Source organism: Notolepis coatsorum (genome assembly GCF_963971535.1).
Source record: "Notolepis coatsorum genome assembly, chromosome: 10".
NCBI classification, from domain to species: Eukaryota; Metazoa; Chordata; class Actinopteri; order Aulopiformes; family Paralepididae; genus Notolepis; species Notolepis coatsorum.
Window position 1 is genome coordinate 103,850,327 of NC_140174.1, and position 25,127 is coordinate 103,875,453.

Below are 25,127 nucleotides of genomic sequence, written 5' to 3' on the forward strand. Positions count from 1 at the left end.
CCGACCAATCGACGACCCCAGCCAGCACAGACGGTGTATGTTGAGTTTGCCTTTTTTTTGTTAGCCCTGTTAGCTCCCCTGTTAGCTTGTTAGTCTCCCCTGTTTAGTGCTCCCCTGTTAGCCCTGTTTGCTTCCCTGTTAGCCTCGTTAGCTCCCCTGCAGCTTGTTAGGCTTCTACTACCAGCATGGCCCCTGTCTGCTAGCCTTGCCCCGGCTGCTAGCACAGCCTCTATGTTAATGCAGCCCTCGCTGCTGGCATAGGCCCTGTAGCTAGCCATGCCCAGGCAGCTAACCCAGTCCCTCTGCATGGCCCCAGTCTGCTAGCTTAGCCCCGGCTGTTAGCACAGCCTCTATGTTAATGCAGCCCTTGCAGCTGGCATAGGCCCTGTAGCTAGCCATGCCCAGGCAGCTAACCCGGTCCCTCTGCATGGCCTCCACTTTTTGTGTAGTTTTCTCCCACTGCTAGGACTGCCCTTTCAGCTAGCAAGGTCAGTTTTTTCCCACTGCTAGGACTGCCCTTTCAGCTAGCAAGGTCAGTTTTCCCACTGCTAGGACTGCCCTTTCAGCTAGCAAGGTCAGTTTTTCCCACTGCTAGGACTGCCCTTTCAGCTAGCAAGGTCAGTTTTTCTCCCACTGCTAGGACTGCCCTTTCAGCTAGCAAGGTCAGTTTTTTCCCACTGCTAGGACTGCCCTTTCAGCTAGCAAGGTCAGTTTTCCCACTGCTAGGACTGCCCTTTCAGCTAGCAAGGTCAGTTTTTCCCACTGCTAGGACTGCCCTTTCAGCTAGCAAGGTCAGTTTTCCCACTGCTAGGACTGCCCTTTCAGCTAGCAAGGTCAGTTTTCTCCCTCTGCTAGGACTGCCCCTTCAGCTAGCAAGGTCAGTTTGCTCCCACTGCTAGGACTGCCCCTTCAGCTAGCAAGGTCAGTTTTCTCTCACTGCTAGGACTGCCCCTTCAGCTAGCAAGGTCAGTTCCCCACAGCTAGGACTGTCCTTCCAGCTAGCTTGTTCTCTCATGCTGGTCCAGCCCTGTCTGCCAGCCTAGCTCCGGCAGCTAGCGCAGCCTCTATGTTAATGTAGCAGTACAGCTAGCATAGGCCCTGTAGCTATCATTGCCCTGGCAGCTACCCTTTCCCTCTGCTAGCCCCTTCCCGGTGCTCCTCTAGTTACCCCTCAGCTCCTCTAGTTACCCCTCTGCTCCTCTAGTTACCCCTCAGCTCCTCTAGTTACCCCTTCTGCTACCCTGGTTACCCCTCAGCTACCCTGTTCCTTTGCTAGCCCCACTTTTGTTGTAGCTTCCCCTGCTAGCATGGCCCAGTACTTTTTGTTTGTTGCCTTGTTTTTTTTCCCCCTGCCCCTCTGTCTGTGTTTTTGGGTCGCCGGGTGGCTCCCTTGGAGGGGGGGGTACTGTGAGGTTTTTGTCCGTTGCTCACCTACTCGCTCTGTTCCTTTAAGCCTACTCGCTCTGTTCCTTTAGTTTTCTGTTAATCAATTGCATTCTCCTCACCTCACTAGCCCCCACCCTCGCGTTTGTTACTCTCGTTTGCTCTTCAGCAGCCACACCCTTGGACTACCTGTCATGATGTGTTTGATTGGTCTGGTGCCGAACACACACTTCTAGTTAAAGTATCAATTACCTTCACGCACCTGATGTGTATTCTAATTAGCACCCCTTTGGGCTTTAAGTACCTCGCTCTTCCCCTCTGGCCTTGTCGGGTCGTTCCGTATCATATCTCTATCACCTAACTCCTTCGGGAGGTTCCCTGTCTATAGGCTCCTACGGGAGTTCTGTTTCTGTCTGTTATGCTGTTTTCATCTCCGGCGTGAGATGCGCTCAAGCCTTCGCCTCCTGTCGCCGTTTGCCTGGAAGGAGACACTGGACTGCGCTCTCTAAACTTCCACGGGAGGTATTCCAGTGTTCCACTTCAGACCTCCGCGCAGCAGATGTCCAGACGCGCATCCAGACCTCCGCGCAGCAGACGCCCAGACGCGCATCCAGACCTCCCGCCACCTGTCGCCGTTTGCCTGGAAGGAGACACCGTACTGCGCTCTCTAAACCTCTACGGGAGGTATTCCGGTGTTCCACTCCAGACCTCCGCGCAGCAGATGCGCTCTCCGTACCGGCGCGTACTCCAAGCAGACGCGCACCATCCAGACCTCCGAGCCTGATGCGCTCTTCACTCCTGACGCGCATCCAGACGCGCATCCAGACGCACTCCAGACGCGCATCCTGACGCACTCTAGTCGCGCACCACTCAGACCTCCGCTTGGACAACCCGTTCCCGGTAACGACGCTGGACAACCCGTTCCCCGTAGCGACGCGCTCCCCCTGTTTTGATCCTGCTCTCTTTACGCACAGCGCCTGGGTGAGTTTTGCAAAGCTGTCTTTGACCCTATTCGTTTTTCGTGTGTTTTAGACACTGAAGAGATCCTGCTTTTTGTCAGACTGTCACTCACCCAGTGTCAGCTTTTTGGATTGTTCATTTGGGATAATATTTGCTTGAACATCGCTCACTGTGTGTATTCACACCGAAGATATTATCACTTGGATTATTATTGGGACTTCGCTCACTGTGTGTATTCACACCGAAGATACTGTCACTTGGATTATTATTGGGACTTCGCTCACAGTGTTTATTAGCACCGAAGATTCTATCACGTGGATTGTTGTTGGACTTTACTCACAGTGTGTATTACACCGAAGATTCAGTCACTGGAGTATCTGTTTTGGGACAAGTCACTTCTCCTGTCACCTGCTCTGTTCCCAACTGTACTCTGAGCTAACCCGCTCTCTCTCTCCCTCTCTGTCCCGTTTACCACCTCGGAGAGCTGCCGAGAGGATTCTGCAGAGCGGCTCTGACGTCACTGTCTGATTCCTCAGACGAGCCTTCCCGGGAGAAGCTGCAGAGCAGCAACATTCTTCTAATGCTTGTATCCCAGTCTTTGTCTGTTTTCCACTCTCTAGTCCTCCCTGTCCAGTCCGTCCAGTCCGTCTAGTCCTCCCTGTCCAGTCCTCCTAGTCATCCTAGTCCTCCCTGTCTAGTCCTTCCAGTCCTCCCTCTCCCCAGCCCGCCTCCGCGAGCCTCTGTCCCTGTTTCCCCTCTCTAGTCCTCCTAGCCCTCCCTGTCCAGTCCTCCTAGTCCTCCTAGTCATCCCGTCCGGTCCTCCTAGTCCTCCCTGTTCCTGCCCTTTTCCCTTGCCCTGGTCCTGTTCCCTTAGCCTTCCCCTTAGCCAGCTCGCCTCCTAAAGGCACTGTGCCCTTTTCCCATTTCTTGTTTTCCAGTAATTTGTGTTCTCCCTTAAAGGGACAGTGCCGTTTTCTGTGTGTTTCAATAAATGCTCAGTTCTTGGCTTACTCTCATACCTGTCTTGTGTTGTGCGATTGGGGTCGGTTACAAACCATAACAGTCTCCCTCTCAGCATTCCTACTGTCTCAATAAAGACCCTCCTCTCCCGTGTCTCCCTCTCAGCATTACTGTCTCAATCAAGAACCTTCTCTCCTGTGTCTCCCTCTCAGCATTCCTACTGTCTCAATAAAGAACCTCCTCTCCCGTGTCTCCCTCTCAGCATTCCTACTGTCTGAATAAAGAACATCCTCTCCTGTGTCTCCCTCTCAGCCTTCCTACTGTCTCAATAAAGAACCTTCTCTCCTGTGTCTCCCTCTCAGCCTTCCTACTGTCTCAATAAAGAACATCCTCTCCTATGTCTCCCTCTCAGCATTCCTACTGTCTCAATAAAGAACATCCTCTCCTGTGTCTCCCTCTCAGCGTTCCTACTGTCTCAATAAAGAACCTTCTCTCCTGTGTCTCCCTCTCAGCATTCCTACTGTCTCAATAAAGAACCTTGTCTCCTGTGTCTCCCTCTCAGCCTTCCTACTGTCTCAATAAAGAACCTTCTCTCCCATGTCTCCCTCTCAGCCTTCCTATTGCCTCAATAAAGAACATTCTCTCCTGTGTCTCCCCTGCTCTGTCTGCCTCTCAGCCTTCCTACTGTCTCCACAAAGAACATTCTATCCTGTATCTCCCTCTCAGCATTCCTACTGCCTCAATGAAGAACCTTCTCTCCTGTGTCTCCCTCTCAGCCTCCCTACTGCCGCAATAAAGGATACATACTAAGGGGAGCGGACTGTCAGTATTTTGCTTTAAACATTTTGCATACAGTATTTTGTATACAGTATTTGGTATACATTATTTGGCATATAATATTTGGCATACAATATTTAGTATACAGTGTGCTTGGACATTCAAGACTATACTTTGCTCAGTTGCATGACCTTTGGAAATGATTATCTGGGTGGACATAAATGTCACTCACAAATCACAATGACAAGGTAAACACGCTTTCTGTGTCATTAAATGCATACTAGATTATGCAAAACGTCTGTGGTGGTAAGTGACATTTCAGTTCAACAGTTTGAATGCCCACCTGGTGGTATTACTAGAGGCATATTTGAAAAGGTCACAGGGAAAATGTAGCTCATATGTCTCTGTTGAGGCAAGACCTGACAGGAGTTGACAGGTAATTTATGCATCAAGTAAGCAAATAAATACATTCATTAATGAATTGATTACAGTGTGCTCTCTCTCTCCCTCTCTCGTGCACTCACTCATTCCTATGATGGCACAGTGATCTTCATTAACACCGCCACTTGTACTCACCTATGGGGGTCTTTGGCGCTCACTATGATATGAACACATTCTCTCTTGCTGAACGCTCTCTCTATCCACGTTTTCTGTGCCTGCGGAGAAAGGAAAAGAGAACACGGTCAGTCAGCCGGTATTTGACAGGTGGCAGGGCTCTGGACATGTAAGAAGGAGTCAAGACAGCAGAGGCAGGCGCTGGTGAGAGGAGCGCCCAAGTCCTAAACTAGAAGCAGAGACAGATAGTGTGTGAGAGGAGCGCCCAAGTCCTAAACTAGAAGCAGAGACAGATAGTGTGTGAGAGGAGCGCCCAAGTCCTAAACTAGAAGCAGAGACAGACAGTGTGTGAGAGGAGCGCCCAAGTCCTAAACTAAAACCAGAGACAGATAGTGTGTGAGAGGAGCGCCCAAGTCCTAAACTTAAACCAGAGACAGATAGTGGTGAGAGGAGCGCCCAAGTCCTAAACTAAAACCAGAGACAGACAGTGTGTGAGAGGAGCGCCCAAGTCCTAAACTAAAAGCAGAAATATACCTCATACTGTTCTGGTAAAAGAAAACTCCACTCAAGTACAGGTACTGTACTTTAACCCATTGAAACCGGGAAACACATTTATGTGTATATATGCAGGCTATATAATGCATTATTATCAGGCGTTTTAGGTCTAAATGGGGTTAAGCTAAATTATTAAAGCACTTGCTATTAAATGTAGTCGGGAATCAAAAGTAAAGTAAAGTACGTGCTCGTTCCAATGTCATGTTCTGATATTTTGACAAGAAGAAACATTTCATCTTTGATGTATTAACCACTGGCAACATGTAACAACATCCTTTTTAAAAATATATAGTTTGTGTTTTTTCTCTTTAAAGGGATGGTGATCCAGTTACGGTTGCCCTGACAGCTTCCTGTCTAAGTTGGCAGCCTCAAAAGATGAAACGTATTGAAACCATTTTCACAAAGTGATCATCTGAGCTCTTCCAGCGGGGAGAGTAATGAGGAGGCTTCTCCCCGCTAGGTTCCCTCTGACGGTGTCAGCGTTGTGTCTGTTTCTCTTCCTCACATCACCGCTACAAAGTGCAGAAGCCACTAAAGAGAGAGAGAGAGAGGCCGAGAGTCGTTAAAGATGCACACGATCAACCCCGGAAAACACAGAGGCAGCGGCGGCGTTCATTAGAGCAGGACGCGGGGGGGATGATGAGCCCACAGCAACGTGTTTCTCCGGGACCGGACGGGGCCCCGGGGACCTCTAACGGAGGAACACCAGGCGCTTAAAGCCTCCCGAGTTGTTTTCCAGTCATGCAAATGTGGTTTGAGGAAAGTAAACGCAGCATTTTAGAAGACTTTATGGTGCATCCCTGTACTTAAGAGACGCTGCAGTGAAAGCAAATGGCACGCCGCGCGCACACACACACACACACACACACACACACACAGACACACACACACACACACACACACACACACACACACACACACACACACACACACAAGCACACGTTCTTTTTGTATTTCCCCTCCCAAACGAACTCACACACTGAAGACACAAATATTTGATGTTACTCCATAACTCCAGCCCAGGCCCGTTAAGATAAAGTGCAGTGAGAGAGAGAGAGAGAGAGAGAGAGAGAGAGAGAGAGAGAGAGAGAGAGAGAGAGAGAGAGAGAGAGAGAGAGAGAGAGAGAGAGAGAGAGAGAGAGAGAGAGAGAGAGAGAGAGAGAGAGAGAGAGAGAGGGAGAGAGAGAGAGCGAGAGAGAGAGAGAGAGAGAGAGAGAGAGAGAGGGAGAGAGAGAGAGAGAGAGAGAGCAAGAGAGAGAGAGACAGAGAGAGAGACAGAGAGAGCAGATGTTAAACGCGCTGAGGCAGTAAATTCTGTCGGAGTTCCACAGATATATGCAGGTTACTTGTGTGTGTGTGTGTGTGTGTGTGTGTGTGTGTGTGTGTGTGTGTCTGTGTGTGTGTGTGTGTGTGTCTGTGTGTGTGTGTGTGTGTGTGTGTGTGTGTGTGTGTGTGTGTGTGTGTGTGTGTGTGTGTGTGTGTGTGTGTGTGTGTGTGTGTGTGTGTGTGTGTGTGTGTGTGTGTGTGTGTGTGTGTGTAGGTCTTCGGTACTCTGCTGTCACGGCTGCTATTATAGGACGGCACGGACTGAAGCCAATTATCCTGCGAGAGACTCAGACAGCTCTATTTTATCCTCACTTTTCCTTTACTGTAATCAGTCACTGGGCTGGTGTTTTTCTTTTGAAAGGAAATTGTCAAATAAAATCAATCAATCGATCAATCAATCAACCAATCGATCAATCAACCAATCAATCAATCTACTGCAGAGCCTCAGATACAGCTGAAGACATGCAGCATGTGGCACAGCTAGAGATGCCAAGCAGAGACCACAACCGTATAGGGAATACACATTACCTGTGCCTTGCGTGATATATGACCTTGTTACAGAGACCAGGTGCTATTACATCCCAACAACAGGGGGTCTTGTCACGTCCAACGTGTCAGTTATAGCTCAATGTTTACCCTTCAGACTATTAGGATCACTCCAACTGTTTGGGAAATACACTTTGCCATCTTCCCCCAGAGGAAGAAAATTGGTATCTCAATGTGTCCAGTAGCCCCAGAGAGAGGTCCGAGTGCCTGCTAACCCAAGGACTGGATCAATGTGTCCAGTAGCCCCAGAGAGAGGTCCGAGTGCCTGCTAACCCAAGGACTGGATCAATGTGTCCAGTAGCCCCAGAGAGAGGTCCGAGTGCCTGCTAACCCAAGGACTGGAAGCAGGAGGGAGCAGCCAGTCTAGCTAGCCTCCGTCAGAAGTGAAGAAATGCAACTTCCGACAACTCAACTCTCAAAGCTGATGCACAGAGATTAAACCGATGTCAATATTCTCGTCTGGGGGTCGGGAGGTAGAGCAGTCGTCTGGTAATCCAGAGGTTCCCGGTTCAATTCCCGCTCTTCCCGGGCAGCGTGTCGTGTCTTTGTGTCCCTGAGCAAGACGCCTAACCGAAGAGCAGGTTGGCACCATGCATGGTTGCCTCCGCCGTATGTGTGTGAATGTGTGAGTGATTGAGATAAAATGCGAGGAACAAATTGTAAAGCTCTTTGGATAAAAGCTGCTATATAAATGCGGTCCAGTCCAGTCGTCTGACTCTAGGGGGACATGGTAAATACGTGTATTTCCCCAAATATTGGATTGTTCCTTTAAGTTAGACTACGTCATCCTTAGTGTAGTCCTGTTTACAGGCAGAAGTAGCTTCTGATGAGTGGCTGTGGTGTGTACAGTACGCTGCCTAATTTGTTGTGCTTGTCGTAAACCCAACCATACACCCCGGTGACGGAGACGGGCTCCCACTGGCCTGAAAACCCTGGCGTCACGGAAGATCGCGACAGAGTCACTCTACGGCTGTCGGATGTCAAAATGTGTATCACTTCCCGGGTTCAGAGTTCACATTGACGCGCCGACAACACAGGAAGTGGCGTTTGCCTAGGTGAGGTTTTCCGCAGCAACAGAACACAACGCCGGCGGCGTAGAGAGAGCACCCTCACGCCGCGACAACGTCCCGGGAACGGGGCCGGCTAAGGGACGAGAGCGGAGGCCTGCGGGGGGACACACAGACCCCACGGATTCCCCAGAACACATCAGAAGGATCACAGGCAGGCGCCAAACAAAAGGGCAGGGTTGGAATTCATTCTTTTCCTTTCGACTCTTCATTGTGGGAGAGTTGGCCCGGCCCCTCTCTCAGCCAGCCGGGCTTGGGAGCTGCTTGTACAGGGATTTTCCCTCTGCCGCGGCTACAACAACACACCGTCCGTCCGCCTGACTGGCCCTGTCAACCCACGGCACGCCAAAACCCACCGCAAACCGGGCCACGGCCAGAGCCCCGTGGCCGCACACAGGCACACTTACCCTAACACCAGACTTCCCACGATTAACCATTCCTCTGGGGGGCTCACGCCTCGGGGCGCAGGGGGAGGGGTAGGGATAGGGGGGGCTACTTTCACACAGGACACCCCGGCCGCGATGACTCAGCTAGGCCGCATCACGCCCCCTCCCCCGCCAGTCCCCCCCTCCCCTCCCCTGCAGGGCTGAAACCGGCGTATTCATACGCCGGGCCGCTCTGGCGCAAACTAGATCCCTTGTCGGCGCAGTCGATGTGGCGGAGGCACTTAGGTGTGATTAGTAGTGACAGGGCTCGGTGAGGAGCTGACACACTGGAAAGTGGAAGCCACACCTGTGAGAGGCTCAGCTCCTTTTCTCCTCTTCTCTCTCTCTCTTTGTTTTCTGTGTAATTAAGTGTCATTTTGATTCTCATGTTGTCTCTTTAATTGTTTTTTTTCTCTTTCACCCTACGTCAATTTGTTGGAACTTGCTCTCACTCTGTCTCTCTCTCTCTCTCTCTCACTCTCTCTCTCTCTCTCTCTCTCTCTCTCTCTCTCTCTCTCTCTCTCTCTCTCTCTCTCTCTCTCTCTCTACCGTTTCTCCCACTCTCAAGTGTTGCTTATTCGATTTGACATGGTATGATGGGATGGCACATGGCCTGCACCCTATAGTGTAATTAAGATTTATCACCAGGGAGCGAGCGCCGGCAGTCTGCCAGGGCAATGTGAGAGGAGTCTGTATACGTGCATCTGTGAGAGTGTATATTTGTGTGTGTGTGTGTGTGTGTGTGTATATTTGTGTGTGTGCGTGCACGTGTGTTTGTCCCTGCGTGTCAGGCTGGATGCCTATACGCTGTGGGGTGTGACACGGTTGCAAGTGTGCAGTGTCTGACAGGCTGTTAGGGGCCATGACTCCATTACACTCTACCCACCTCGCCCTCCTCCAACCCCCCCCCCCCCCTCTCCACTTGCCATTGTCTCTCCTCCTCATTATTGGCCCTAGCAGGGAGTTGGATCCAGCATCAAATCCAAACAACAGCCTAATCCCTCTGCCCATCTGTTCCTCTTCCAGCAAACAGAAAATACCAATTTTAGGACAAAATATACCACTTGATTACCCCAATACCATTATTACAAATGTACAAATTCTAGAAAGCAAGGAATGAACCCCTCTAGCTTTGTTTTGTACAAAAAGCAGTTCCTACTATGTCCCCCATGCCGGGGGAAGACGATGTTCACTCAATGTGTAGTGTATTGAGCTATGCGGGTACCCGTACTGGGAGTAACCCGGATGTGGGACAAGAGACGGCATTCTGTATATGCATGAAGCTGGAGAAGAGACATTAAATGAGGGAGTCGATGTTAGACTAAGTCTGGTCGTCCTGTCAAGTTATTTCATAACACAAGACAAACATCACATGGTGTCAGAAGAAACTCGGGAAACTCGGCAAGAATGGCACACTTTAAGCCACAGCCGAATTTGAGTCTGGAGGGGAATCTCGCAGAGAATTGGCGAACGTGGCTGCAGCGTTATGAGTTTTTCTGTGTCGCTACGGGAGTAGCAGAGAAGTCAGAAACAGTGCAGTGCGCGACATTCCTACATGTGGCGGGAGACGAAGCCATAAAAGTGAGTAACACGTTTGTGTTCGCGGACGGTCAGAGGAACCAGATTGCCATATTGAAACGGAAGTTCAAAGAATACTGTGAGCCTCGGAAGAATATGCCATACATAAGGCATATGTTTTTCACCCGTGTACAAGGTCCGTCAGAAACTATAGATGCATATGTCACAGACCTGAAAAATAAAGCAAGAGACTGTGAATTTGGCAACCTATACAACTCATTGATACGTGACAGAATTGTCTGTGGGATACGTGATGATCAAGTAAGAGCCAGATTGCTCAGAGAAGCGGATCTCACGTTAGAAAAAGCTCTTGATGTGTGCCGTGCCAGTGAAATAACATTCACCCAGATGAAAGCGTTACATGAGGAAGTTGAAGTGCACAAAGTTAGCACAGCAAGGCCATACAGAAAAGGAGGAAACTTCAAAAAAGAAAGCCCAATGAGTAGTGAAAGGAAAGTGGACTGTGACCGATGTGGATACAAGCATGAACAAGGGAAGTGTCCAGCCTATGGACAGACATGCAGGAAATGTGATAAGAAAAATCACTTTGCAAAAACGTGTCGTGCAAACAGTCAACTCAGAAATAAGAAAATGCATGTTGTGGAACAGAATCAGGAGGACAGTGACAGTGAGACAAAGGAAATGTTCGTTGGAACAGTAGAGATGAGAAGCATTAAAGAAATTGAAAAGGAAAAAAGGGACCAAGACAGATGGTCTGAAGAGCTGCTAATAAACAAGAAAAGAGTCACATTTCGAATTGACACAGGAGCTGACTGTAACGTCATGTCAGCCAAAACGTTTCACACGTTACATGTTCACGACAAGTTGCATGCATCCAAGTGCAAGTTAGTGACTTATTCAGGCCACAAGATGGAGCCCTTGGGCAAAACATCAGTCACATGTCTGTATAAAGGTAAAACACACAGGATTGACTTTGAAATTATAGAGAAAGATGCTCCAGCGATTCTAGGAAGAGAGACCAGCACAAAGCTGAAAATGGTCAAAAGGCTATATAGCATGGAGAAAGGAGAGAAAGAAGACAAAATGCAGAAAGACTATGAGCATCTCTTCTCTGGACTTGGCTGCTTACCAGGTGAACACAGCATCAAGATAGACCCTGACATAAAGCCAGTGATACACGCACCTAGGAGGATACCAGTTGCTCTGAGGGACAGAGTGATTGAACAGCTTCACAAAATGGAGCAGTCAGATGTAATCATAAGGCAATCTAAGCCAACACAGTGGGTCAACAGCATGGTGACAGTAGTCACGCCCAAGAAGATAAGGATTTGTATGGATCCTAAAGATCTGAACACAGCAATACGAAGAGAACACTATCCACTCCTCACAGTGGAGGAAGTGGTGTCACGCATGCCAAATGCAAAATATTTTTCTGTGTTAGATGCAAACCAAGGATTTTATCAAATAAAACTGGATGAAGAGAGCTCCAAACTGTGCACGTTTAACACACCCATTGGGAGATACCGTTTCAAGAGGCTTCCCTTTGGCATCTCGTCAGCGAGCGAGGTGTTCCAGAGAGCTGTAGCCCAGATGATTGAGGGGTTAGATGGTGTGGTCAACATCATTGATGATCTGCTGGTGTGGGGGGACACCTTAGAGCAACACGATCAGAGGCTGGTGAAGCTGCTGCAGAGAGCAGATGAGAACTGCCTGAGATTCAATAGAAGCAAGTGCAAATTCAGGATGACAGAGGTCAAGTACATTTGCCATACACTCAGCGCAGATGGACTAAAGCCTGATGATGAGAAGATAAGAGCCATTGTACAAATACCTCCACCTGCTGACAAGCCAGCATTAATGAGGTTCATGGGAATGATTCAATATCTAGCTAAATTCATTCCTAATCTGTCTGAAATCTCTGCACCTCTAAGGACGCTGTTGCAGGGAGAAACAGAATGGCACTGGGAGGAACCTCAACGTCAGAGCTTTGAAAAGCTGAAGCAGCTGATCACAGGAGCTCCCACTCTGAAATACTATGATGTAAACAAGGCTGTGACGCTGTCTGTGGATGCCAGCTCGGAGGGCATCGGGGCTGTGATACTGCAGGATGAACGACCTGTGGCATACGGCTCAAGGGCGCTCACAGATTGTCAATGCAGGTACGCGCAGATCGAGAAGGAGCTGCTAGCCATAGTGTACGGATGTGAGAAGTTCCATCAATATCTATATGGCAGAGAGGTCAAGGTCGAAAGCGATCACAAGCCTCTAGAAAGCATTTTCAAGAAGCCACTGCATCAGGCTCCCCTGAGACTGCAAAGAATGCTGCTGCGGCTTCAAAAGTACAACATTGCAGTATCATACAAGCCAGGAAAGGAGCTTCACATTGCAGATGCATTGAGCCGTGCTTATCTACGTGAGCATAAAGAGGATCTTCTGGAAGAGGAACTGCATGTGAACTGGATCACACCACAGTTGCCCATATCAGAGGAAAAGCAGGAGATGTTCAGGAATGCAACTGCACAAGACCCAGTACTGCAGGAACTAAAGAACATGACAATGCACGGATGGCCTAAGGACAGGTCTGCTGTGTCAGATAAGGTGCAGCCGTTTTGGACATTCAGAGAGGAGATCAGTTTTGCCTCAGGTCTACTGTTCAAATCAGAGAAACTCATTGTACCACAGCAACTGAGACCACAGATGCTGGACAAGATACACGAGTCACACTTGGGAGTGGTCAAATGTAAAGAAAGGGCCAGAGATGTGCTTTATTGGCCAGGCATGTCTGCACAAATTGAACTAGTTGTAGCACAGTGTGCTGTCTGCAATGAGCACAGGAGCAGCAATCAAAAAGAGCCACTGATCTCACATCCACTGCCAAATAGACCATGGGAGAAGGTTGGCACCGACATGTTTCATAGCAAGGGCTCAGAATATCTGCTATGTGTCGACTACTTCTCAAAGTACACAGAGATAATGAGGCTGACCGACACCACCAGTAAGGGTGTTATAACTGCCATGAAGTCCATATTCGCCAGGCACGGGATTCCAGATATTCTGGTCAGTGACAATGCCCCTCAGTACGCCAGTGCAGAATTCAAGAGCTTTGCAGAGAGCTGGGAGTTCAGTCATGTCACCTCAAGTCCACACTATGCTCAGTCAAATGGACAGGCAGAAAAAGCTGTGCAAACTGTTAAAAGGATGCTCAAAAAGTCTGGTGACCCTTACATAGCGCTTCTGGAATACAGAAATACACCACTGGAAGGTGTGGGCCTGTCACCTGCCCAGATGCTGATGGGGCGTCGGTTGAAGTCAAAACTGCCAGCGTCCACCTCACTGCTCACCCCTGAAGGTGTACTTAATGTTCACAACAAGTTGAAAGAAAAGCAAGCTAAACAAAAAAGCTACTATGATCGCCACGCTAAACACCTACCTGTGCTGCGTGCTGGAGAAAATGTGAGGATGCAGTCTGGAGACACTTGGAGGCCAGCTGTAGTTCTGAGGGAGCACGAACAACAACGTTCCTATGTGGTGCGTACACCTGAAGGAAGGATGTTCAGAAGGAACAGGAGACATCTCAGGGAGACTGCTGAGAGAGAGTTTCCATCTGCTGCTAAGGAGCAAGATGTGAATGGGGATATGAACTGTGACAACCCAAGGTTTGTTGATCAGGACAGTTCACACTCACAGACCCCAGCGCACACTCCACAGGGAAGCAGTGACACTACTGACTCTATCGCACAACCGTTTCGCACTAGATCAGGGAAACTGGTCAAAACTCTAACAAGGTTTAGAGAGTAGGGAAACAAAAAGGGGACTCTGCTCATTTATGGTGCACTGTAACTGATTCATTTAATGTTCACTGGATGACTTTGTGGTCACAAAAACTACAGTTTGTGTTGTTTTAAATGCAGGAGGCACCTTTGGTTGTTTATGTGCCGTATAGGCCCACAGTGCTTAGTTTTATTATTTTCTTTCCAAGAACTATTTCTCACTATGTTCTGTGATTATTCAGTTGTTGACAACTTGTTAAAAAAAAGAAAAAAAAAAAAATGTCTGGAGAATGTGGAACTTAAGAAGGGAGATGTAGTGTATTGAGCTATGCGGGTACCCGTACTGGGAGTAACCCGGATGTGGGACGAGAGACGGCATTCCGTATATGCATGAAGCTGGAGAAGAGACATTAAATGAGGGAGTCGATGTTAGACTAAGTCTGGTCGTCCTGTCAAGTTATTTCATAACACAAGACAAACATCACACAATGGTTTTTTGTAAAACTGTATAACTGTATATTTGCTGTCTGGGTGAATGATGCCGGTGAGGCAGAAAGAGGAGCTCAGCGAGGAGCCTCTCGACTCTCACCGATGACAGGCGGCGTTTGTAATTCACGTTTCAAAAAGGACAAAAGACCCAGACGTCTAACCTATTTCTCCGGCGGCGTGTCTCCTTGAGACGGGGTGAACAAAGACACCGCGATGCAGCCAAAGTTGCAGCGTGACGTGATTGAAGCGAGCGCAAAGCGGAGGGGTTGTTTTCAAAGTGCAGCGAGGAGGACACTGTCTTGATGTGAAGCAAAGTTATCCGTTTGTATTGATGCATGTTCAGTTCTATTGGTTGACTGTAAATAGGCTTTTTTGTCGTTCATATTTCTTCATTAGGAAAGTAAGTGTTGCTTCATATCCTCACCCAATAATGAATAATAATGAATAATTAATTTCCTTTGATAAACGAGATTACTTGATTTGGATGAACTGGGCCATTAATTAGATCAAATTAGGATGAACTTCAAAGACAGGAAAGTAAACAAGAGCAAGTGATTTATGTAAAAAAATAAATCCTTATGTATAGTAGCATTGGTTAATTTAATACGCTAATTACACTGTTTTCGTAAAGGAAAATGCATTGTCAGTTTTCTTAGGACACTAATCAATTTCCTGTGACAGGATCCTTCTTTTCAAAGCGATCTTCATTTACTAATTACTGCAGCCTACTTCTACGCTGAATTAGCATACACCATAGACCCCCCCCCCCCCCCATACAAATGGATAGTCCCTGCTGTGATACAAATTCACGACGAGGAGAATTCAATTCATTTTCTGCATTGCTGAAAGTTAAGCGCATCGCCATCAAGTCATAACGGAAAAATTACAGATGTGATAGAACTGCAGTGCAAAAAAAACAAAACAATGCGGTGCATAATGTTTTCGACCAAAAAATATAAATAAAGTAGAGACCCATCTGCCAGAGCCGACACTACACCCTCTGCTCTGACTCACTCACCTGAGGTAGATAGCGGGCTCCACTGGCCTGGCCATCCCTCCCTAAGCAAGGCTGGCGGTATCGGTGGAGACATGACTCTCACTAAAAACCTAAACACATTAGAGAGACCTGAGGGGAGAAAAGCAGACCAGGCTGCCGCTCGGCCCGGGGGCGTTAGGGCTGACCCACAGTGCCATGACCCTATCAGCACTGCTGGAATGTGTGTGTGTGTGTGTGTGTGTGTGTGTGTGTGTGTGTGTGTGTGTGTGTGTGTGTGTGTGTGTGTGTGTGTGTGTGTGTGTGTGTGTGTGTGTGTGTGTGTGTGTCTGTGTGTGTGTGTGTGTGTGTGTGTGTGTGTGTGTGTGTGTGTGTGTGTGTGTGTGTGTGTGTGTCTGTGTGTGTATGTGTGTGTGTGTGCTCCCCAACTCCAAGAGAGGAGGATATGAGTGTGTTGCAGCTCAGTGCCAAAAAATGGCATTTTTCAACATTACCCGCCCGTCGTAGAGCTGTCACAGTGTCTTTTCCCTTTCCCCAAATACTCACAATATCACTTTTGACAGAGAACACAATGGGAAGAAGTGCTTATCCTTGAGATACATTATCTATTCAACCTGTCTGAATTCAGCCTGATATTACATTGATGAATTCAGCAGACATTCCTGAATTCTGTGACCTCTATCAACCTCTGTCCAACATACTAGCTGACATATTACATTTATTTCTTTATTTTATTTCTTTATTTCGCACCATTTCAGCAAAACAGTAAAACAATCGAAACATTGACCATGACAGAAAGTGTATAGGTGCAGAGTAGAGGCAAGAGACCCAGATGGGCCTATACAGTGCCTCAACTCATTAAATCATTGTATTAAAAAAACACAAAAACAAAAGTAAAGTGAAATAAGTTCATAAAACAATGTTCCTAATTGGCTGCCAACTATTAGCCTTGGCCCTGTGGTAGCACTGCCATGCTTTAAAAGTTAGGAGTGAGTCACCTTGTTTGTAGAGCTATAACTATATTCTATATTATAGCTATGGATAGAATACTATGGCCCATTTGACATCGAGTATCTATCGTTCAATATGTGAAAAAGAAATAATTTTTTCATCCATACATTCCCGTTTTATACCGTGGTGAATATGAGTATGGTTTTAGATTGGTCTGGGGTAATTCCCGAAATGCTGAGGAATAGCCTTATAGCCGTATTATACTATTACCGTTTTTGATGCTTTGATCGTCACCAACGGCATACGTTGTGGAGTAACGTGTTACACACACACGTTCGGATCGATATGAAGACATGGTTGGATCAACGCAAGATTGATATCATATAGCCCTTACCTTGACTAGGATGTACCCCAAAAAGAATATTCCAATTATCTGATCGCGATTCCAAGTATTGATGTCCATCGTGTTGCCAACATAATCCACCACACAAGGTTTCAAAGGGTGCTCGATACCGCCACCTGGGAGGATCTGGCCGGTACTGCACCCTCTGCGTCGCAGTATGCCTTCTACCGGCAACATACGGGTGGGTCCCTGACATTGAATAGAATATTAAAATGAAAAAAAAGGAAAAGCGATCAAATAACGTATATATACGTGGTTGGCGTTCAACGGTTGTCCGCCAAACACGTATATAAACGTGGTTGGCGTCCATTGAGTTAAGATAATAATTATAATAAAAATAATAATCAAAGTAATAATAATAATAATAATAATAATAATAATAATAATAAGAACAAAAACAACAACATAAATAATTAGTCAAAACAAATTAACATGAAACTGTAAAACAAAGTGACATTAATGGTTTTATAAGATTGAAGCTATTCATTTAACAATGTATATTTAAGCTTGGATTTGAGTGATGAAATAGATGAGCAATTTCTTATTATGGAGGGTTTTGAATTCCAAATTGTAGGACCTCTAAATCTTATACTGAACTGACCTAATGTTGGCTTCATGTTGTTATCAGAAATGTTTATTTTCACTTATGAAAGAAAAACTGGACGCGCTAAAATCTTTCCATCGCACTTTGGCTGAACTCATGCTAGCAAGTATTTAAAGTGTTCATCTTGACACAGACCGGCCTCTAGTGTCTCTGTGTTCTACTGTATGTATTTCTACTTACTCCAGACATCCCAACCAAGCAGTCTGTCTGTGGGGATAGGGGTTGGAAACAGCGTACTCAACAGATACCTACTGTATGTCCACAGTGCCACCATGTTGTTTCAACAAGTCGTATCGTGACAGTGAGCATAACAGCCCATTCAGCTCCACGAGGGCCTCTGATCTGAACTGCTAACGGGGGGTGTGTGTGTGTGTGTGTGTGTGTGTGTGTGTGTGTGTGTGTGTGTGTGTGTGTGTGTGTGTGTGTGTGTGTGTGTGTGTGTGTGTGTGTGTGTGTGTGTGTGTGTGTGTGTATGGTGTGTGTGATGTGTGTGTTTGTGTGTGTATGTGTGTGTCTGTGTGTGTGTGTCTGTGTGTGTGTCTCTGTGTGTGTGTGTGTGTGTGTGTGTGTGTGTGTGTGTGTGTGTGTATGTGTGTGTGTGTGTGTGTGTGTGTGTGTGTGTGTCTGTGTGTGTGTCTGTGTGTGTGTGTGTGTGTGTGTGTGTGTGTGTGTGTGTGTGTGTGTGTGTGTGTGTGTGTGTGTGTGTGTGTGTGTGTGTGTGTGTGTGTGTGTGTGTGTGTGTGTGTGTGTGTGTGTGAACCTTGTCGTGCTGGTTCATAGCAGTCTGAAGGTTTAGCTCGCCTCAGTTTTAATCCTCAGGATTATCAGAACTAAAGGTAATCTGGACCAGGTTTAATTAGTGGGAACAGTGGGAAAAGCAGGGCCCATAAGACTGTAATCTGAACTAAATGAAGTCCAACAACAAAAACAAAGGCGAGGAAGCCCACGTGGCGCCAACAAGTGTTTCGATGGCGACCAATCATTTTAATCCTACTTACTGTAAGAATGCCAACTGCCGCGTGGAACACAAACACACACACCTACACACACGCCTACACACACACACACGCATGCACGCACGCACACACACACACACACACACACACACGCACGCACGCACGCACGCACGCACGCACGCACGCACGCACGCGCGCACACACACACACACACACACACACACACACACACACACACACACACACACACACACACACACACACACACACACACACACACACACACACGCACGCACGCACACACACACACCAAAAGTGCCAAAATCCTCCATGCCAAACAAAAGGGACAAATAACTATAATCTATAATCTGGCTCCAAATCAAATCCCTTAAGAATGTCCGTGCACTTTCTAAGTAACTGCCGTGCTTTCCATGGCCACAGTAATTTCAAACAGCTCAGGGAAATGCACCTGATTCTAGAGGCTTAAGGGGAGGACATCAGCAGAATGTGTGTGTGTGTGTGTGTGTGTGCGTGCGTGCGTGCGTGTGTGTGTGTGTGTGTGTGTGTGTGTGTGTGTGTGTGTGCGTGTGTGTGTGTGTGCGTGCGGTGTGTGTGTGTGTGTGTGTATGTGTGTGTGTGTGTGTGTGTGTGTGTGTGTGCGTGCGTGCGTGTGTTTGTGTGTGTGTGTGCGTGTGTGTGTGTGCGTGCGGTGTGTGTGTGTGTGTGTGTGTGTGTGTGTGTGTGTGTTGGTGCATGTGAACCTTGTCGTGCTGGTTCATAGCAGTCTGAAGGTTTATCTTGTGTGTGTGTGTGTGTGTGTGTGTGCGTGCGTGTGCGTGTGCGTGTGCGTGTGTGTGTGCGTGTGTGCGTGTGTGTGCGTTCGTGCGTGTGTGTGTGTGTGTGTGTGTGTGTGTGTGTGCGTGCGTGTGTCCCACACTACCCCTTACAGACTTGTTATTTGAGTCATAACTATAGCACCATATCAGCATCACAACAAATAGTGTGAGTGAATTCAGCCCATAAAGGCAACAGCCTGTCAGACCCCTGAGGTTGAACATACATAATGCATGTTTTATGATTCATTCAAAGCATCTTAAAATAGCAGGGAAGGCCTTGCTCCAGGGCGTTACCTGTCTCGCATGCAGGAGTCATATCTAGGGCCCTGAGGAGCACTCCTATTGGTCTCCCAGGGAGGTGATTGGGATCAATCCCCAGCGGATCAGAGGTGTGAAACAATTGGCCCATTGTCGCCACAGAGAGCCAATCACTCTGACTCCCTCTACAGCAGGGGTGTCAAACTCATTTTCACAGAGGGCCACATCAGCATTATGGTTGCCCTCAAAGGGCCAAAGACCGTATAAATGTTAATGTAATGTAAAATAAATGTAGCTACACATTTACATATTGTTAAACATGGTGTTTCTGTATTTATTACTTATTCAAGTTATACATATTGCATATTCATTTGCATAAATGTAAAAATATATGTTAGCTTATGTTATTTTAACAAATAATTTTAGTTTATCAGAACCCCATATTACTCCACCAATCAATGATCAAACCATTCAAGTAAATAACAAAGAAGAATATCATCAAATACAAGCTATGACATTAAGTTTGTTCAAAACCTTTTTGTCACAGTCAAGAGGGGCAGAACTAACAACTGTGAGCTGCAAAGAACACGTGGGACAGATGTAGCAGATGTTACAAAAACAAATGGCTGCACACAACCTTGCAGAGGCCATACATCCAACTAATGGAAGATAGTTTAATTAACTTTAATTAACAGATTGCAGAATGGGTACAGTACAGTACAGCTCAATACACACAATTGTTAAGGGGATGCAGACCAGAGAAAGACTTTCGACTTGTTTACATCAGGGTCCCCCATTTTCAATTGGTAATGAAATTGCTATTATGTGTCTGCATGAACACACAACTGTAACTGTACTCAAAAATAACAAAATAAGGGTTGTCTCAGTTCACAACTATATTGGTCAAGTTTTGGGTGGGACTTGTTTGCGTCCCTACAGCTTCTTATTCAATTGAGCGAGATGCTCGGTTATGTCACACAGCCAGTTTGCATCTGACAGTTCATACAATATTTCTTCAACCCTTTGTTACCTATTCCGCCTGGATCTTTTTTGTATTTTGGGCTGTAAAATTGTCAAATAATGTCTGAGGAGTAAGTGCTTTTGGCTTTTTTCCTTTGTTCCCTCAGATGTTCAACATACATGTATGTGTAAGAATGTGTAATAACTAAGGCTGTCAAAGTTAAAGCTTTATTAACGCATTAACCCACAATTATTTTAACTGCTATTTTTTAACCCAATATTAATGTAATTTTTTATTTTAATTTTTTTTACCTGAGCTCTTGGGGGGCCACATCAAATGACGTGGCGGGCCGGATTTGGCCCGCGGGCCGTGAGTTTGACACCTATGCTCTACAGGCTTTCTGAAAGCCCAAGAGATGCAATTCAAGTGACTTTTTCCATGTCCAGCTTTACCGTTTGATTGATTGATTGAAAACTTTAATTAACAGATTGCAGAATGGGTACACTACAGTACAGATCAATACACACAATTGTTAAGGGGATGCAGACCAGAGAAATACTTTCGTCTTGTTTACATCAGGGTCCCTCATTTTCAATTCATAATGACATTTATGACATACACAACATACAGATATAATAATCGAATCTAATCATCTAATCTAATCATGACATTTATGACATACATGACATATAGATATACAGTACTGTTACATTTGTGACATACAAGATATGCAAATATACAGTACTGTTAAACAGATCCTAACAGTAAATATATACATACGAGGGGGAGGGCACTACATTAGGAGGGGGTGGTTCAGACATTTACGGGGGCCAGTTTCGAATTGCAGCCTCCCGTAGGTGCTCTTTGAGATCGGTTTTGAAGGTGGGTAGTGATTCAATTATTTTTTACGGCTGTGGGTAGGGCGTTCCACATTGATGTGGCATAATTGCGGAACGTGTTTAGTCCCTTGTTTGAGCCGCATCTGGGTTGGACATGATTTGTGGAACTCCCTCGGGTGTTGTGGTCGTGGTATTCACTGACCTTTGGGAAGTATTTTGACATGTACATGGGTACCTTAGTGGTGTAGTGTATCTTGTAGACCAGGCCCATTACAAGTTGCTGTACTCGTCTACTCTAAGCCATCCTAGGTTGTCAAAGTGGGCAGAGGTGAGGTGGATTCTAGGAGTAAGGTCAAGCAGTAGTCTGACCAGTTTGTTTTGTGATGTTTGTAATCTTGTTTTTAGTGCCTTTGAGGTGCTTTGGTACCAGGAGGTGAAAGCATAGTCGTAGTACCCTTGAATGAGTGCTCCTGTTAGAGTCTTTTCTTTTTGTATCTACTTTTTCTCCTCCCATTTTCTGTATTTTTCTCCCATCACAATTTAGTCGTTATGCCAATTCCCCCCTCCCCTTCCTGGTTGTTGCGCGCATTTTCCCCCTACTTGTCGGTCTAGGGAGCCCTGAAGTCTATCACATGCTTCCTCCGACACATGTGGACACAGCCAGCCGCTTCTTTTCACCTGACAGTGAGGACTCTCACTGGGGAGGTGTAACACATGGGAGGATCACACTACCCTCCCCAGTTCCCTCCCTCGCTGTGCAGGCGCCCTGACCGACCTGTAGCAGTCACTGTTTACAACGACCAGGATACACCCCACCCGCTTCCCACCCGCTGACACTGCCAATTGTATCAGTATTTATCCACGCACCCTCAAGGTCTGTGCTGACCAGTTGTGCCATGTTTTTCATCTCTTTTTTCTCTATGCTCTTCCTGTAATGTGGTTAACATCATGTCTTGTCCCTATTCCTAAAAAGAACAATGTGCGTAATAGCCTCACTAACCTGAGACCTATTACTCTGACATGTCACATCATGAAATGTTTTGAAAGGGTTGTGCTGGGCCACCTCAGGGAGCAGGTGGCACCTTATTTAGACCCCTTGCAATTTGCATATAGGAAGAGTGTAGGAGTCGACGATGCACTGCTTTTTATGTTGCACCAAATGTATAGCCACCTTGAATCGTCTGCCAGCTCTGTTAGGGTAATGTTCTTTGATTTTTCTAGCGCTTTCAATACAATCCAGCCACATATCCTAGCAAACAAAATTATTCAGCTTAAACTGCACAACTCAACCATCTCTTGGTGCACGAAATATCTTGTTCCTCGACCTCAGTTTGTCAGGCTGGATGACATAGTATCGGATGTCATCTGGACAAAAACTGGAGCCCCCCAGGGAACAGTTTTGGCACCCTTCCTCTTTGTGCTCTATACTGCGGACTGCAGACACAGCAAGGCCATGTGCCATATGCAAACATTTTCTGACATGCGCTGAACGGTCTAATCAACAAAGGCGATGACCAAGCCTATAAAAAGGAGAATGACTCATTTGTCCACTGGTGCAGTGCCAACTTATTGGAATTAAACATAAAAAAAACCAAGGAGTTGATCATCAACATCAGTTGGAAGATGTCATCATTAGGGAGCAGGAGATTGAAATAGTCCAGTCCTAGAAATACCTTGGTGTTCACCTGGATCGTAAGCTGGACTGGAAGCAGAACACAGATTCTGTGTTTAAAAAAGCCCAGTCTCGGCTCTTTCATCTGAGAAAACTTTGTTCTTTTTTTTTTAGGTTTATCTTTTTTTATTGGAAGAATTAGTACATATTTATACATTTCAGTTATCCAAATTATACAACTTCCATTTCCTTCCCCATTCCTATCCCCTAATCCCACCCCATCCCACCCAGTGAGGGCGACGACAAACATACATGTAAAATAAAAAATTCAAATAAAAAAATTCAAATTTTAAATAATTAAACATAAATACAGATGTTACAGACAAAGCTACGCAAAAATAAATTAAGTAAAATTAAAAGAAAACAAAAGAAAAAAATATTTATATATAAATAGGAAAGACCGTAATAATAATATATAATATAAGTAATACTCTCCATTTTAGTAGCGTAATTTCCAGATGGTAAAACAAATCAAATGGAAAGTAAATTTAACACCCTTAGCAGACCACCACAATGCCATCTCCCCAGCCATACGTGGGCTAGCAGTGTCAGGAAGGTAGATAGGGGGAGGAGGGGGGTCATGAGGTCCCAAGTTTGGAAGGAGTCATATGGGTTTTGAAATGAGATAGGAAGGGCTGCCATGTTTTGTGGAATGTATCTGTGTGGCCTTGTGTTGTAAATCTGATTTTCTCTATATGTATAAGAGACATAACATCCCTCATCCAGTGTAAGTGTGAAGGGGGAGTGGCTGCCTTCCAGTTGAATAGGATGAGGCGTCTGGCAATGAGTGAGGCAAAGGCCATGGCATTGGATTGCCCAATAGATATTGCAGCGTTCTCCGGTGTCAGACCAAATAATGCAATAAGAGGGCATGGTCAACATTCATAAAAAATATGTCTGAATAAGATTTAAAAATGGAAGTCCAGAAAGGGGCCAGTGCTGGACAATGCCAAAACATATGAATAAGTGAGCCAGGGCCTTGGTGGCACCGGTCGCATGTGGGATCCATGCCAGGATTTATCTTCGCAAGTCTAGTCTTTGACCAATATAGACGGTGGAGGAGTTTGAACTGTATCAGTGAATGGCGGGCACATATTGAAGAAGAGTGTATTCGGGCAAGAGCATTTTCCCATTCTTTGTCTGTAAATTGATGATTTAGATCGGACTCCCAGTTTTGTCTTATAGCCAATACTGAGGAGGGTAGGGATAGGGATATGATGTTATATAGTTTAGATATTGAGCCTTTGATTGCAACCTTCACCTCCAAGATGCGGTCGATCACAGTTTTTGGAGGTGTATGGGGGAACTGAGCAAATTTGCTCTTAACAAAATCACGTATCTGTAGATATCTGAAAAAATTTGTTTTTGGTAAGTTAAACTTTAGGGACAGTTGTGTGAAAGACATAAATGAACTGTCTTGGTACAAATCATAAATGCTCAGAATGCCATTCTTAAACCAGTTGCTGAAGGTTTCATCCACCATAGAGGGAGGGAAAAGGAAGTTTTTGTGGACAGGTGACGATGGTGACATGGTGTGGAGACCAAAGTGTTTTCTGAACTGGGACCAGATCCGGAGGGAGTGTTGTACTAAGAGGTTGTTAGTGAACTGGGCGGTTGTGACTGGGAGCGAAGAGCAAACTAAGGATTCCAAAGATGTTCTAGAACAAGATGCCCCTCCCATGTCCACCCATGCCGGTACCCACTGACAAGAGTCCGTAATGGGAATGACTCCAATAGAGAATGCTGTGAATATTTGCAGCCCAATAGTAGGCCAAGAAATTGGGTAGTGCAAAGCCTCCCTGCGATTTAGGTTTCTGGAGGGCCATTTTATTTATTCGGACTGGGCGTTTATTCCAAATAAAATCTGATATTGCCCTGTCGAGGGCTTTGAAAAATTACTTTGGAATGAAGGTTGGAATATTTTGAAATAAATACAGACATTTCGGTAATGTGTTCATTTTCACAGTGTTCACTCTGCCAACAAGTGATAAAGGAAGTGACGACCATCTGATAAAATCCTGCTTGGTGCGCTCCAGTAGAGGGGTGAAGTTGGACGCTATGAGATTAGAATGTTTATGTGTTATCATTATGCCAAGGTAACGGAAGCAGCTTGGGGAAAGCTTGAAGGGGAACATAGAGGGGGGGATATTTCTAGCTAAAGAGTTTATGGGGAAAAGTTCTCTCTTGTTTAAGTTTAATTTATAACCAGAAAAGACACCAAACTCGTGTAGTATGTAAATGACACGTGGAAGTGTGGCCACTGGATCCACGATATACAGCAGGACATCGTCCGCATATAGC

General features: G+C 46.2%; 1 protein-coding gene across 1 annotated transcript in view; it reads right to left on the minus strand.

Moving 5' to 3' along the window:
• Window positions 1-25,127, minus strand: part of trpm3 (transient receptor potential cation channel, subfamily M, member 3) — a gene marked incomplete at both ends in the record, with an annotated part of 443,339 nt that overhangs the window by 171,722 nt on the left and 246,490 nt on the right. Inside the window, 1 exon segment of the mRNA XM_084323130.1 lies at window positions 4,657-4,736. Coding sequence (XP_084179256.1) covers window positions 4,657-4,736 — 80 coding nt within the window.